Below are 11003 nucleotides of genomic sequence, written 5' to 3'. Positions count from 1 at the left end.
ACTGACTGGAGAGAGCCTTCCATTGTCAGAATTGATGTCACCTTACACGCCACCCTGGACCTGGTGAGGGACTCTACCAGTGCATGGGTGAAAATTCTTGCATCTTCTTGTCTCAACTCAGGGACCTGCACTGATGCAGCTACACCACTTGTTGGCCACTGATAAAACACCAGTGCTATTCCCAAGTGCAGAAGTGGCCTTAATTTCTCTATGCAACAGATCCTTCTTCCTTCTTTTCACCAGCCTGTAATCGGGTGTGAACACTCATAACTTTTTTTCTAACATGACTCAGCCACTCCCATTAGCTGCTGGTATCTCAATTTCCTTCCAGGTCTCACTAGCCTGTATCTAGCAGTCATTACCCATGCAGGAAATTTTCTGCATCTTTATTAAAGACACAAATAGATATGAACTCATTTCTTTCTCTTCCTCTAGGATGAGAAGTTACAAATTCTTACGTCTCTAGTGAAATTCCAGATGGTGAGGATCATGTTCTTAATTTACTTTGTCACTTTATCACACTCACTAAATGCGAATCTTCCCCTAACAATCCTTTTTTTTTTCCAGAGCTGGAAAAATCAGTTCCTCACTTGGGATCCCCAAAGCTTCTGTGGAATCTCTAAGATCTCCATCCCTGTGGACTCTGTATGGAAGCCTGACCTCTTTGTCTCTGAAATGTAAATTCTCAGTATTAAGTTGAGGACAGGGGTCTCCTTTCTTTCACTGTCAAAATTGGGGATGAGGCTATGAATGGCTGGTGAATAACATGTGTGAGTAACATGCAGTAATTTATTGGGTCTCTTGTCAGCTTTTGTATGAATGAAACTACACAAAAATAAACTGCATGGCATTGCTCTTCTCAACCAGTATTACACACTGCAACTTACCGCAGGATATTATGTAACAGAACACAACAAATTCATCCTTTCCCCTCTTCCTTCAGTTGCTAGTTGCTAGCATTTTAGGCTGCAAAATCGATTATTTGATATGAATCAAGGAAGTGTCTAAACACTCATCATTATTACATATGCATGGACCAAAGGCTGTGTTAACAGTCTAGACACCTTCCTATGATCTATTCCTTCCTACCTCTCTGTCTCCATTGGCAGTGCGTTGGCAAAGACCTCTGAGTTCTTCAAGGAGCCAATGTTGATATTTCCAATGCATTTTTTTCCTTCTTTAGGACTGAAGATCCTCAATCCCCCACAGTTCCTTTCATGTCCCTCTCCAGTGATGGCACCATCAACCAATGGAAACCAATCAGGATAGTGAGCACTTGCAGCTTGGATATCTACAAGTTTCCATTTGACACCCAGAAGTGCAACCTGACCTTTGGTCCCTATGTGCATACAGGTACGTGGGTTGGTGCAGGATGGTGGGGGCTCCATTTAGCATTAATAATATGGGAAGGGCTGGTGAACAAAGTTGTCACCCTTGGAGACTATTTAGCAGAAATCTGACTGCCCATAGGGCACTTATAGATAGCTCCCTGGAGAAGTTGTAGACAATTCCTAAAAGGGGTGAGGACTTTGTTCAGTCCTCTCCCAACCAACCCAGAGGATGCTCTTCTTGAAGACACAAAAATGCTTTGCCCAAACTGAAAATTAATGATGGGCTGACTCAATAGGCGTGGGGCATCTATTGAGATACACATGCAGCCTGATAAAATGTTCTGCATGAGTCAGCTTTCAGTCAGCTCCTTAATTGCCACCTTCTCATTCTTCTGCTAACGGTTTAGGGCCAGATGGTGTCCGATCCTTGCATGAATGTGCGTGTGGGAAAATGTGCAATGGGCTCCTGTGTGAGTGCCGGGCACAACTGCATGCCACACTGAAGAAAGCATAGGGTCTTCTCCTTCCTGGCACCCTCCAAGGGTGAAGAGCCCTCAAAGATGGAGAGGAGGAGCCATTCCCCTCCCCACCAACATGCAGACTCTGGGACCATCGTACTGTTCTGTCCTAAGTGTTCCAACATCTCCTTCATGCTGGGGAACTCTGGGATCCCAACTGGAGCTCCCCCCGGCAGTGCTGCTCCTGCCTGTCCAGCACGGCCCTGTGACTCTGGCCCGATCTCCCCATTAATCTCGCAGTGCCATGCTGACTGTGAGAGAGCAGGATGGTGCCAATGCTCTAAGGCTATTTGAGGAGTGACTGCTGGGTGATCAAGCCCTCCACTCATTGACTGAACATGCCATCTTGGACACCTGCCCATCACGATCCCTGTGGAATATCCCTGCAGGAATGTGCAATGAGATTTTAACTCACACACCTAGTGATCACGGAGCACATGCCTGTAATGGTTTTTGTCATTGGAAGAAGTCCTTCCAAATGCATCAAAGAGGAAATGAATCATATTCCCTGGGAATGGATTAACCCGTATCATTCTCCTTTCTAACTTAAAACAGTTCAGGACATAGTGGTGGTGCCAAAGTCCAACTCCTCTGCAGTTACACAAGCTTCCCAGGAGAATTATGCGAAAAGCGAATGGCTCCTTAGGAAAGTGGATGTTCTGAGCAATAACGTATCCACTGAGGAGAAAGAATGGAGTCAAGTCACGTATCAGGTGGGACTGGAAACAATACACACCGCACCCCTATAGCTAGGGGATTTGATCCCAGATTATAATATATATTTAATAATCCAGTTAGCACAACTGTTGTCTATCCATCCCTAGTCTACTCAAAATCCATCCTACTCCTAATCTAGCCTTTCCACTTGACTTTCTTCTTATAGAAGGAGGAGCTAGGGGAAATCTGTATATCACAATCACTTTGGAACACAAAGCTGTGAAAAGGAAACTACACAGATTTCCTTATATCATGTTGTATTTCCTTTCTTGGCTCGTTGATGTTAGAAAACATCTTATTGCAATAGATTTTTTTATAATTTGCTGGCTTGATGCAAGAATAGGACTGTTTGGCCTTAAAGTCCCACCACGATGATACACACAATTTTATAAATAAAGTTTTTTCAAACTTGTCACCCAAGAAATATTTTTGCCAAATCCCTTGTCCAACCTTGATCATCCTTCATCTTGACCAGGGGGTGGGCAAACTTTTTGGCCTGAGTGCCACATCGAGGAATATAAATTGTATGGCGGGCCATGAATGCTCTCAAAATTGGGGCTCGGGTGCGGAAGGGGGTGCTGGCTCTGGTTGGGGGGTGCAGGCTCTGGGGTGGGGCTGAGGAGTTTGGGATGTAGGAGGGTGCTTTAGGCTGGGACCGAGGGGTTCGGAGGGCAGGAGGGGGATGAGGGCTGGGGCAGGGTTGCGGGAAGGGGAGCAGGTTCCGTCTGGGGGTGTGGGCTCTGGGGTGGGGCTGGGGATGAGAGGTTTGGGGTGCAGGAGAGTGCTCCGTGCTGGGATCAAGGGGTTTGGAGAGTGGTAGGGGGATCAGGGCTGGGGCAGAGGGTTGGGACATGGGGAGAAGCTCAGGGGTGCAGGCTCCAAGCACTGCTTACCTCAAGCAGCTCCCGGAAGCAGTGGCATGTCCCTTCTTCAGGTCCTACGCATGGAGCAGCCCCTGACCCTCAGAAAGGGGCCATGTTGTGCTGGAGCGGGGCCGAGCCCCGTGATGTGGGCCCCGACCTTGCTCCCCAGAGGGAGCTTGCGGGCTGGCTTAAAATGGCTCGCAGGCTGTAGTTTGCCCACCCCGATCTTGACTGTTCCAGGCACCTAATCCCTGGCCTTCCACCTCTTGCCTCACCATCTCCAGTCTCTGCTTGAAGTTTCCAGCCTCTCTCACTTCTCCAGTCACAGCAATGATCATTGGTTCCCTTTAATTGACTGCCTGCCTTTCACTGCATCAAGTTTGAGCCACTCACTCTTTCCTTCAAGGCCTCGTATTATTGTCTCCCTCTGGTTTAACCTACAGCTCTGCTTTCGCTACGGTATAGTCTTCCTCTCTTTTTGTTTACTGCATCGCCTGCTTCTGCTCTCAGCTTTGGGCCTACTGTGTTGCTGTGCCTCACTCTGGGAATAACATTGCACCTCCTTTCGTCCCGTCTCTTCTCCTTCAGACGCTCCTTTATACTCACTTTGCCCAGGAATCCTTCCTAAACCGATGACCTCACATTATCTCCACAGCTTCTTGTGCTGAACTGTTCCTTTGCGGTTTGTTTTTGTCTATTAGATAATACATTCTCCAGGGCAGGAATCTTGCCTTATTCGCCATCTAAAGCACAAGGTTAAAAAAAGGTACATTTCTGGGGCTATATAAATAAACAACAACCACCAAGCGAGAGACCCAAGCAAAGTCCCATTCAGGTAGACTGTGTCCATCTTTCCGTTAGAATAGTGAGGTGGAACGTTTTAGTGCACTGCTCACAAGTGTTGCTCTTTAACAGATAACCATACAGAGGGTACCAATCCTATATGTCATCAATCTCATAGTCCCTGCCGGTTTCCTGGTGCTTGTGGATGTTGCCAGCATGTTCATACCTATGGAAGGAGGCGAGCGGCTGGGGTTTAAAATAACAGTTGTTCTAGGATTCTCTGTGCTCTTGCTGATATTGAACGATTTGCTTCCCAATTCAGAAGTCACGCCAATCTTGGGTAAGAGCTGCACAGTCTGTCATTACTATTGTGGTTTTTATACTGAAATAGCACCTAAAGCCGCCAACGGAGCTCAGGCCCCTATTAGACTATGCAACTGTACAAACACATTGTAAGAAACAGCCCCTGACCCCGAAGTTTACAATCTCAAGCCAGGCAAAGAGGGATGGGGGCGGGGCACAGAGGCACAGAGCAGAGACATGATTTGCCCCAGGTCACACAGTAGCTTGGTGCCAAAGACAGGATTTGAATTCAGGGTTCTGGAATCCCAGTCTAGTGTCCTATCAACTGGCCCCCCCCATAAAAGACTTCACGAAGTGCCCGAGGGATCTGGCAGTGCAGATCTAGTTTACCATTCAGATTTTTTTGATGGCCACTATATAAAACTCTAAGATACACAGATACATTAGGTGGGATCCAAGAAGGAAGGGTGCAACTTTGAGCGTCGCAGGGTCTAACCTTCAGGTGCCTAGAAAAATCACCGGAACAGCACTACAGTCCACACAGGTGAGGCTCCTGCTGCAGTGAATGGGGAGAGATAGGCACCTAAGAATGCATTTCTCAAAAGCCAGCACACTAGATGTGGAGCCACCTAAGCCAGCCAATGGGAGATCATGCTGACAGGAGTGTGTGCTAAGCCCCACCCCTCTCTCACAGATCAGCACCTTCCTGCAGCCCAGTTTTAGGTGCCTAGCTCTGCGTAGCCATCCACACCCAGGAAGCAGCTTCCTGGAGCCAGACAGCTTAGGCACCTAAGGAGTTTCTTGCAGGAATGAGTTAGGCACCTGCCTTGTGCCATACAAAGTGGTCAGAGACAGAGGAGATGAGGCTGATGAACATTACAACTTTTAGCCCAGTGGTTAGTGCACTCACTTGGGATGTGGGAGACCCAGGTTCCAATCCCCCCTCTTTGCCAAAGGTGGAGAGAGGATTTGAACAGGGGTCTCATCTCTCAGGAGTATGCTGTAACCACTGAGCTATGGGATATTGTGAGGTGGGACGCCTGCCATCTCTCTGCTGCAGCTGCTCCACAGTGGCTAAATTATTAAATAATGATGGCACGACTGGAGCAGGGGCCTGGACCTGGGCTCTCCCATCTCCCAAGTGGTGCCTTACCTCTGGACTACAGAGTCACCCCCCCACACACACATTCTCTCTCTCTCTCTCTCTGGCCCACTGTGCATACATACTTAAATAGTCACTGGGCTAGAAAGACAGAGAGTAAGTGACTCCATAGCTCAGTGATTAGAGCACTCTAAGAGGTGAGAGACCCCACTGTTCAGATCCTTTCTCCTCCTTAAAAAGGTGGGGGATTGAATCTGGGTTTTCCACATCCCAGGGGATAAAAGTTATAGGGTGGGCTGCTCCTCTTCTCCCCCTCCCCTTGGATTTTAAATAGAACCTGATCTGGTATGCACTCTCTGACCACACCTACTGGATCACGCCCCACATGCATGTTAGGCATAGGACCACCTGTCTTTAACTGGTTCATGGATCGCTCTGGGGCTTTGCTGGGAGATAGGCATCTGGATGCCTAGAGGGAGGCAGCAGTGCACAAGCTCAAAGGCAGAACCATAGGTGCTTAGGGAACTTTTATCCTGAAAACATAAGTGCCAAGTGGATTAGGCACCTACAGGCTTTGGTGGGAGTTTTGTGAATCACAACGGCGCCAATGCTGCAACGTTGGCAGTTAAGTGCCTTTGTGGATCTGGGCCATTGTGGGTAGGTGACATTCATGATCAAGGAGATATGCTTATTCTATTGCAATTATTTCCAGGTGTCTTCTGTGCTGTGTGCCTGGTGATCATGATAATCAGCATTGTCGATTCCATCTTTATCTCCTACATGCTGCATCTCTCAGCAGTGCGACCGGATGTGCCCCAGTGGCTGAAGATCTGGGTACTGAAGCATTTGGCTTTCATACTTCGCATTAACACAGCGGAAGTTAGTGAAAGCAATGCTGCTGGAGTCAGGAACACAAACAAAGGTATCCACTGGTGTTAATCCAACAAGGCCAAGCTGGGCACCTAACTCCCTTAGGCTCCTTTGTGCAGCTCAGCCACTGACCAGGACCCTCCCCCTCCTAGGATGACTGTGGACTTCAGCTAGTTGTAGATAAGGTTTTTTGAATGAGGGAAATGTGTGTTTCCTGCCCTGGGGCGGGGGCAGGGGGGGGCTATTCGTTACTTTCCCTCATTACTAGGATCAATTCTCCCAACCCCTAGATGGCAGCAGAGTCAAGCACATTAAACAACCAAAATTGGTTTTAGCAACAGTATGTTATTTTCACAAAGAACATGCCCAGAGATCCCATCTGGTGAGCTCTTGCTGATTTTGTATAGAAAAGAAACAGTGAGATCCAGGTAAGAAGTGACTTGCATGAAATGAGTGAACTCACCTCAGTAGGCAGGCTCTGAAATGGGAGGCTGATTTCATTCACCAGTAACCCACTGCATCAATGCAGGTGATTAATTGATTAGTTGATTTTGTTCATCAAAAACTGGTGGCTGTGCAGACTAATGGTTAGAGCACAGGCCTGGGCTGGGGGAGGGGTCCATTCCTTACTCTGCCACTGTCCTGCTGAGGGCAAGTCACTGAACCACTCTTCTTTGGAAGAATGAGGTGGGATTTGATAGCTGCTTTCAACTACCTGAAAGGGGGTTCCAAAGAGGATGGATCTAGACTGTTCTCAGTGGTACCTGGTGACAGAACAAGGAGTAATGGTCTCAAGTTGCAGTGGAGGAGGTTTAGGTTGGATATTAGGAAAAACTTTTTCACTAGGAAGGTGGTGAAGCACTGGAATGGGTTACCTAGGGAGGTGGTGGAATCTCCTTCCTTAGAGGTTTTTACGGTCAGGCTTGACAAAGCCCTGGCTGGGATGATTTAGTTGGTATTGGTCCTGCTTTGAGCAGGGGGTTGGACTAGATGACCTCCTGAGGTCCCTTCCAACCCTGATATTCTATGATTCTAAGAGAATCAACATTTCTCAAACCATCTCTAATATATTGGAAATAATTGTCCCCCCCACATCAACACCTTAACATACAAATTATTTTTCTGTTTGTGATTGTAGCTACTTCTGTGGTGGGAGAAGCAGCAGACATACAAACCAGGAGATGCTTACAAAAAGAACATGACAGTGCGGAAATTAAACTGCTGAAGAAGGTGCTCCTGGAGCTCTTAATGATCCGTCGTCACATGATCATGAGTAAGAGAGAAGAGGAGGCCAAATCAGAGTGGAATATGGTGGCGTTTGTCCTTGACAGATTCATCCTGATTTGCTACCTTCTAACAGTGTTCATTATTTTGATAACAGTTGTGGTAGTTTGGGCTTTCTAAGCTGTTTAACAGGCCATACTTGTAATTTGGGAAAGACGCTTCTTTTTCTGTGATGTGTCTATAAATCCAAAGTAGATAAGCAAATCTGAGATGAACTTGTAAACAGAAGGGTGATAGCTCAATAGCTCTGATTACTGCCCGGAGCTTCCTGTGGGTCACTCTCACAGGTTTCCATTCCAGTTTCTAGAGGGTCTTACTATAACAGGCCACAATGACCTCCTCTTGTCTGCTGTGCACCTGGGAAAACACAGCTCCTGTTCCAGTCTAGCTTGAGTTACTACCCAGCACAAATAAGTAACCTGGCAGAGGATATCCCAACACTGGCACAGCAATCAAAGCCAACTTCAGCTCTTGGAATGCCTAGCTCAGCCTGGCTCTCCACAGGAATGGTGACTTCTTCTCTGTTAGTCTATGCAATGGGGCAGCTATCCCAGCAAAGCTCCAGGAAACCTCTGGTAGTAGGAGACAAGCCGCAGGAACCCTTGAAGCTGGTGGATATGCTGGGGTTCTGGCCACGGCAGGCACTTTTCCCTGGGTCAGTGGAGATCCATTCCTCACTAACCACGTGTCCCAGAAAGCGTTTCCCTTTAGAACAGCTTGCACATGGCAGGGTTGAGCTTTAGGTTTACTCCTGGAAACTGCTCTACTTGCCCATTCCAGAGCTGTACAAGAGTTCCTGTTCAGATCAGCATGTTGTGTGAGTACACGGACACCTGAAAAGTGGTGGGTTGCCCAGGGCCTGCTCCATTAACAAATGTAGCTGGTGCATTATGTCATCCAAAACAGCATGATACTGAACTCCCACAAGCCCTGTCCCTTGGTAAAGGTGGTCTTCACATGGGGTGACTTTCCCCCCTCACCTTGCCAGCACCCACTCTGTTGGTCCAGTGCAGAGAACCATTTGGATTCTGCTCATGTCTCCAGCATATTGTCAGTGTGGGGCATAGGATCTGAGTCCTTGTGAATCACCTCATTCAAATGTGGGTAATCGACACAGATCTGTGTTGTGCTGTCTTTCTTGCCCACCAGTGCCATGGGGGATAGATAGTCAAGGACTTTTGGATGGTTCAAGTATCAGGGGGTAACCGTGTTAGCCTGTATCCACAAAAAAAACAAGGAGTCCAGTAGCACCTTAAAGACTAACAGATTTATTTGGGCATAAGCTTTCGTGGGTAAAAAACTTCACTTTTATCTGAAGAAGTGGTTTTTTTACCCACGAAATCTTACACTCAAATAAATCTGTTAGTCTTTAAGGTGCCACCAGACTCCTTGTTGTTTTTTGTGGATGGTTCAGTAATTCCTGCAGTCGCCATCTCATGAATCTTCCATTCAGTTTCCTCTCGGTGGACCAGAGGCAAGTGATGTGGGCCTTCCTTAATAGGCCAGGCATTACCTGTATTGCTCTCATGCTTAACTAGGTTGGTTTGACCCAAATTGTCTGACCCCTTGGAGAATACTCCCTATAATTTCACACCAACTGCCATAAAATCACCCTCTGACTTTGTGTCAGTCGGGCTCCTGCACACTGATGCATCTCCTCTAACACACCTGTCAGAACCCCCAGGGCCTCTGTTCCTGGATAACACCTACCCTCCTTCCCAACTGTATTAAACCCACATGAAATAGGTGACCCTCAGTTCCAACAGTCAGATACCCAACTAGACCTGCAAAGAGACTGTTAAAGTTTCAGACAGTCCAAACCCGAACTGCAGCTATCCACCTTTCCTGGGCCACCTTCATCTCTCCAATTCTAGTTTTCAGCAAGGCCTGTCCAAGTACTGGGGCCACCTCCCCCCATTTCATTCTTCCACTGCCAACTGGATGGGCCCAATCTTTTTCTTCAGGAAGTATCCCCATTTGTCCAAAACTGCAGGCTAAACGATAGTCACAGATGGCCTTGTATCAATTAACCTGCTACAGTGAACACCAGTATACCCTGCTTCTATTGGCCTGCGTAGGCGGTCATTTCATCACCATCCCATCCTCACATCAATGGAGCAACACAGGATCCCAAATAAATGAGGTGAGATTGTATTATCAAAAATCCAATAAACATTTCAATGCAGGCAGTTTCCCCTCGAGACACTTGGAAGCTCCACTCCAAAAGAATGCTTTGTTACCCTTTGCATTCCCCAGCCTCTCTCAAACCACACCCACCTATTTGCCCAACCAGCGGGGGAGGTGAAGCCCTGTACAATACCTTTTGAGTTTTATGTTCCATTGACATCTCTGCTCCAATTTCCATAAAACTGATGACAGCTTTAAAAAGAGAGGACATGTGATTCCATGAACAGAGCGAGGAGGGCCTGGAGCTAAGTCCCACAGGTTCTATTCCCTATGGTCTTTGTCTGAATTGTTGTATGTTGTTGGGCAAAGCACCTAGAGTAAAATTTTCAAGTGTGGCTAAGTGACTTTAGAGCTTAAGGGTTTCAGACCATTCAAAATTTATGTCTTTGCCTCCAAATCCCCATCTGTAGCAAAGGCACTAATGATACTTATCTAATTAAAGGTTTTTAACATGGAGTATGATCATTGGAAGCGATGTAAATTGTAAATGCAAAGTAGTGTTGTGGTTGTGAAGGGGAACACTCACTGCTAGTGCCACCCAGGGCTCAGGTTGGGGGTGGCAGGTTGTCTTCCTCCAGAGCATTCCCCTTTCTTACTACAATTCCACCTTGCCATGGACTGTCCTTTCAGTGACTCAGCCCTCCGGCCTGGTCATATTTTCAAGTTCACCCTTTTCGGGATACATAAAAAGAGTCTGATAATAGGGAATGCTTCAGAATTCAGTGAGAGTTTAGGGATTCCTTCTTGGACTGGGGTCTTGTGGTCCATAACCCTTGTACTTTCAGGATCTTCTCCCAGTTAGGTTCCCCACCGAGGGATAAACTTATGTCATTGTCCATCTTCGGGTCTGGTAGGGGAGCCTGGGCCCATCCTCTCCATCAAGCTCCGATCCAGGGCCCAATGATACGTAGCTAAATCCTGCACCTTGGGGTCCTATACTGCTACCTCACTGATCACTTCTACATCTCAGGTCAATTTTTTGTAGGCTAGGTCAGATCACTATAGCCTGGCCACAGGCAGCACAAGCCCCTTGTGGTGCTCCTTC

The 11003-nt window shown here is 47.3% G+C and overlaps 1 protein-coding gene across 1 annotated transcript; it reads left to right on the top strand.

The window, feature by feature from the left end:
* Positions 1–283: 283 nt before the first annotated feature.
* LOC120384662 (5-hydroxytryptamine receptor 3A-like) lies at positions 284–8991 on the top strand. Its single transcript, XM_039503643.1, has 8 exons — positions 284–331; positions 436–480; positions 568–677; positions 1184–1353; positions 2405–2562; positions 4345–4552; positions 6330–6539; positions 7626–8991. Exons 1-8 carry the CDS (start codon positions 284–286, stop codon positions 7889–7891), a joined length of 1215 nt encoding a protein of 404 aa, XP_039359577.1. The 3' UTR covers positions 7892–8991.
* The last annotated feature ends 2012 nt before the right edge of the window (positions 8992–11003 follow it).

This window comes from Mauremys reevesii, linkage group 16, assembly GCF_016161935.1.
Source record: "Mauremys reevesii isolate NIE-2019 linkage group 16, ASM1616193v1, whole genome shotgun sequence".
Classification (NCBI taxonomy): domain Eukaryota; kingdom Metazoa; phylum Chordata; order Testudines; family Geoemydidae; genus Mauremys; species Mauremys reevesii.
The sequence above is the reverse complement of the archived record's forward strand: the minus strand, read 5'-3'. Positions and strand labels throughout refer to the sequence as shown.

Coding starts and splice junctions, on each gene's coding strand:
- LOC120384662 (XM_039503643.1), top strand. CDS start 284: ATGACTCAGCCACTCCCATTAGCTGCTGGTATCTCAATTTCCTTCCAG. Junction 481..567: donor CTCTAGTGAAATTCCAGATG/GTGAGGATCATG, acceptor TTTTTTTTCCAG/AGCTGGAAAAATCAGTTCCT. Junction 678..1,183: donor GACCTCTTTGTCTCTGAAAT/GTAAATTCTCAG, acceptor TTCCTTCTTTAG/GACTGAAGATCCTCAATCCC.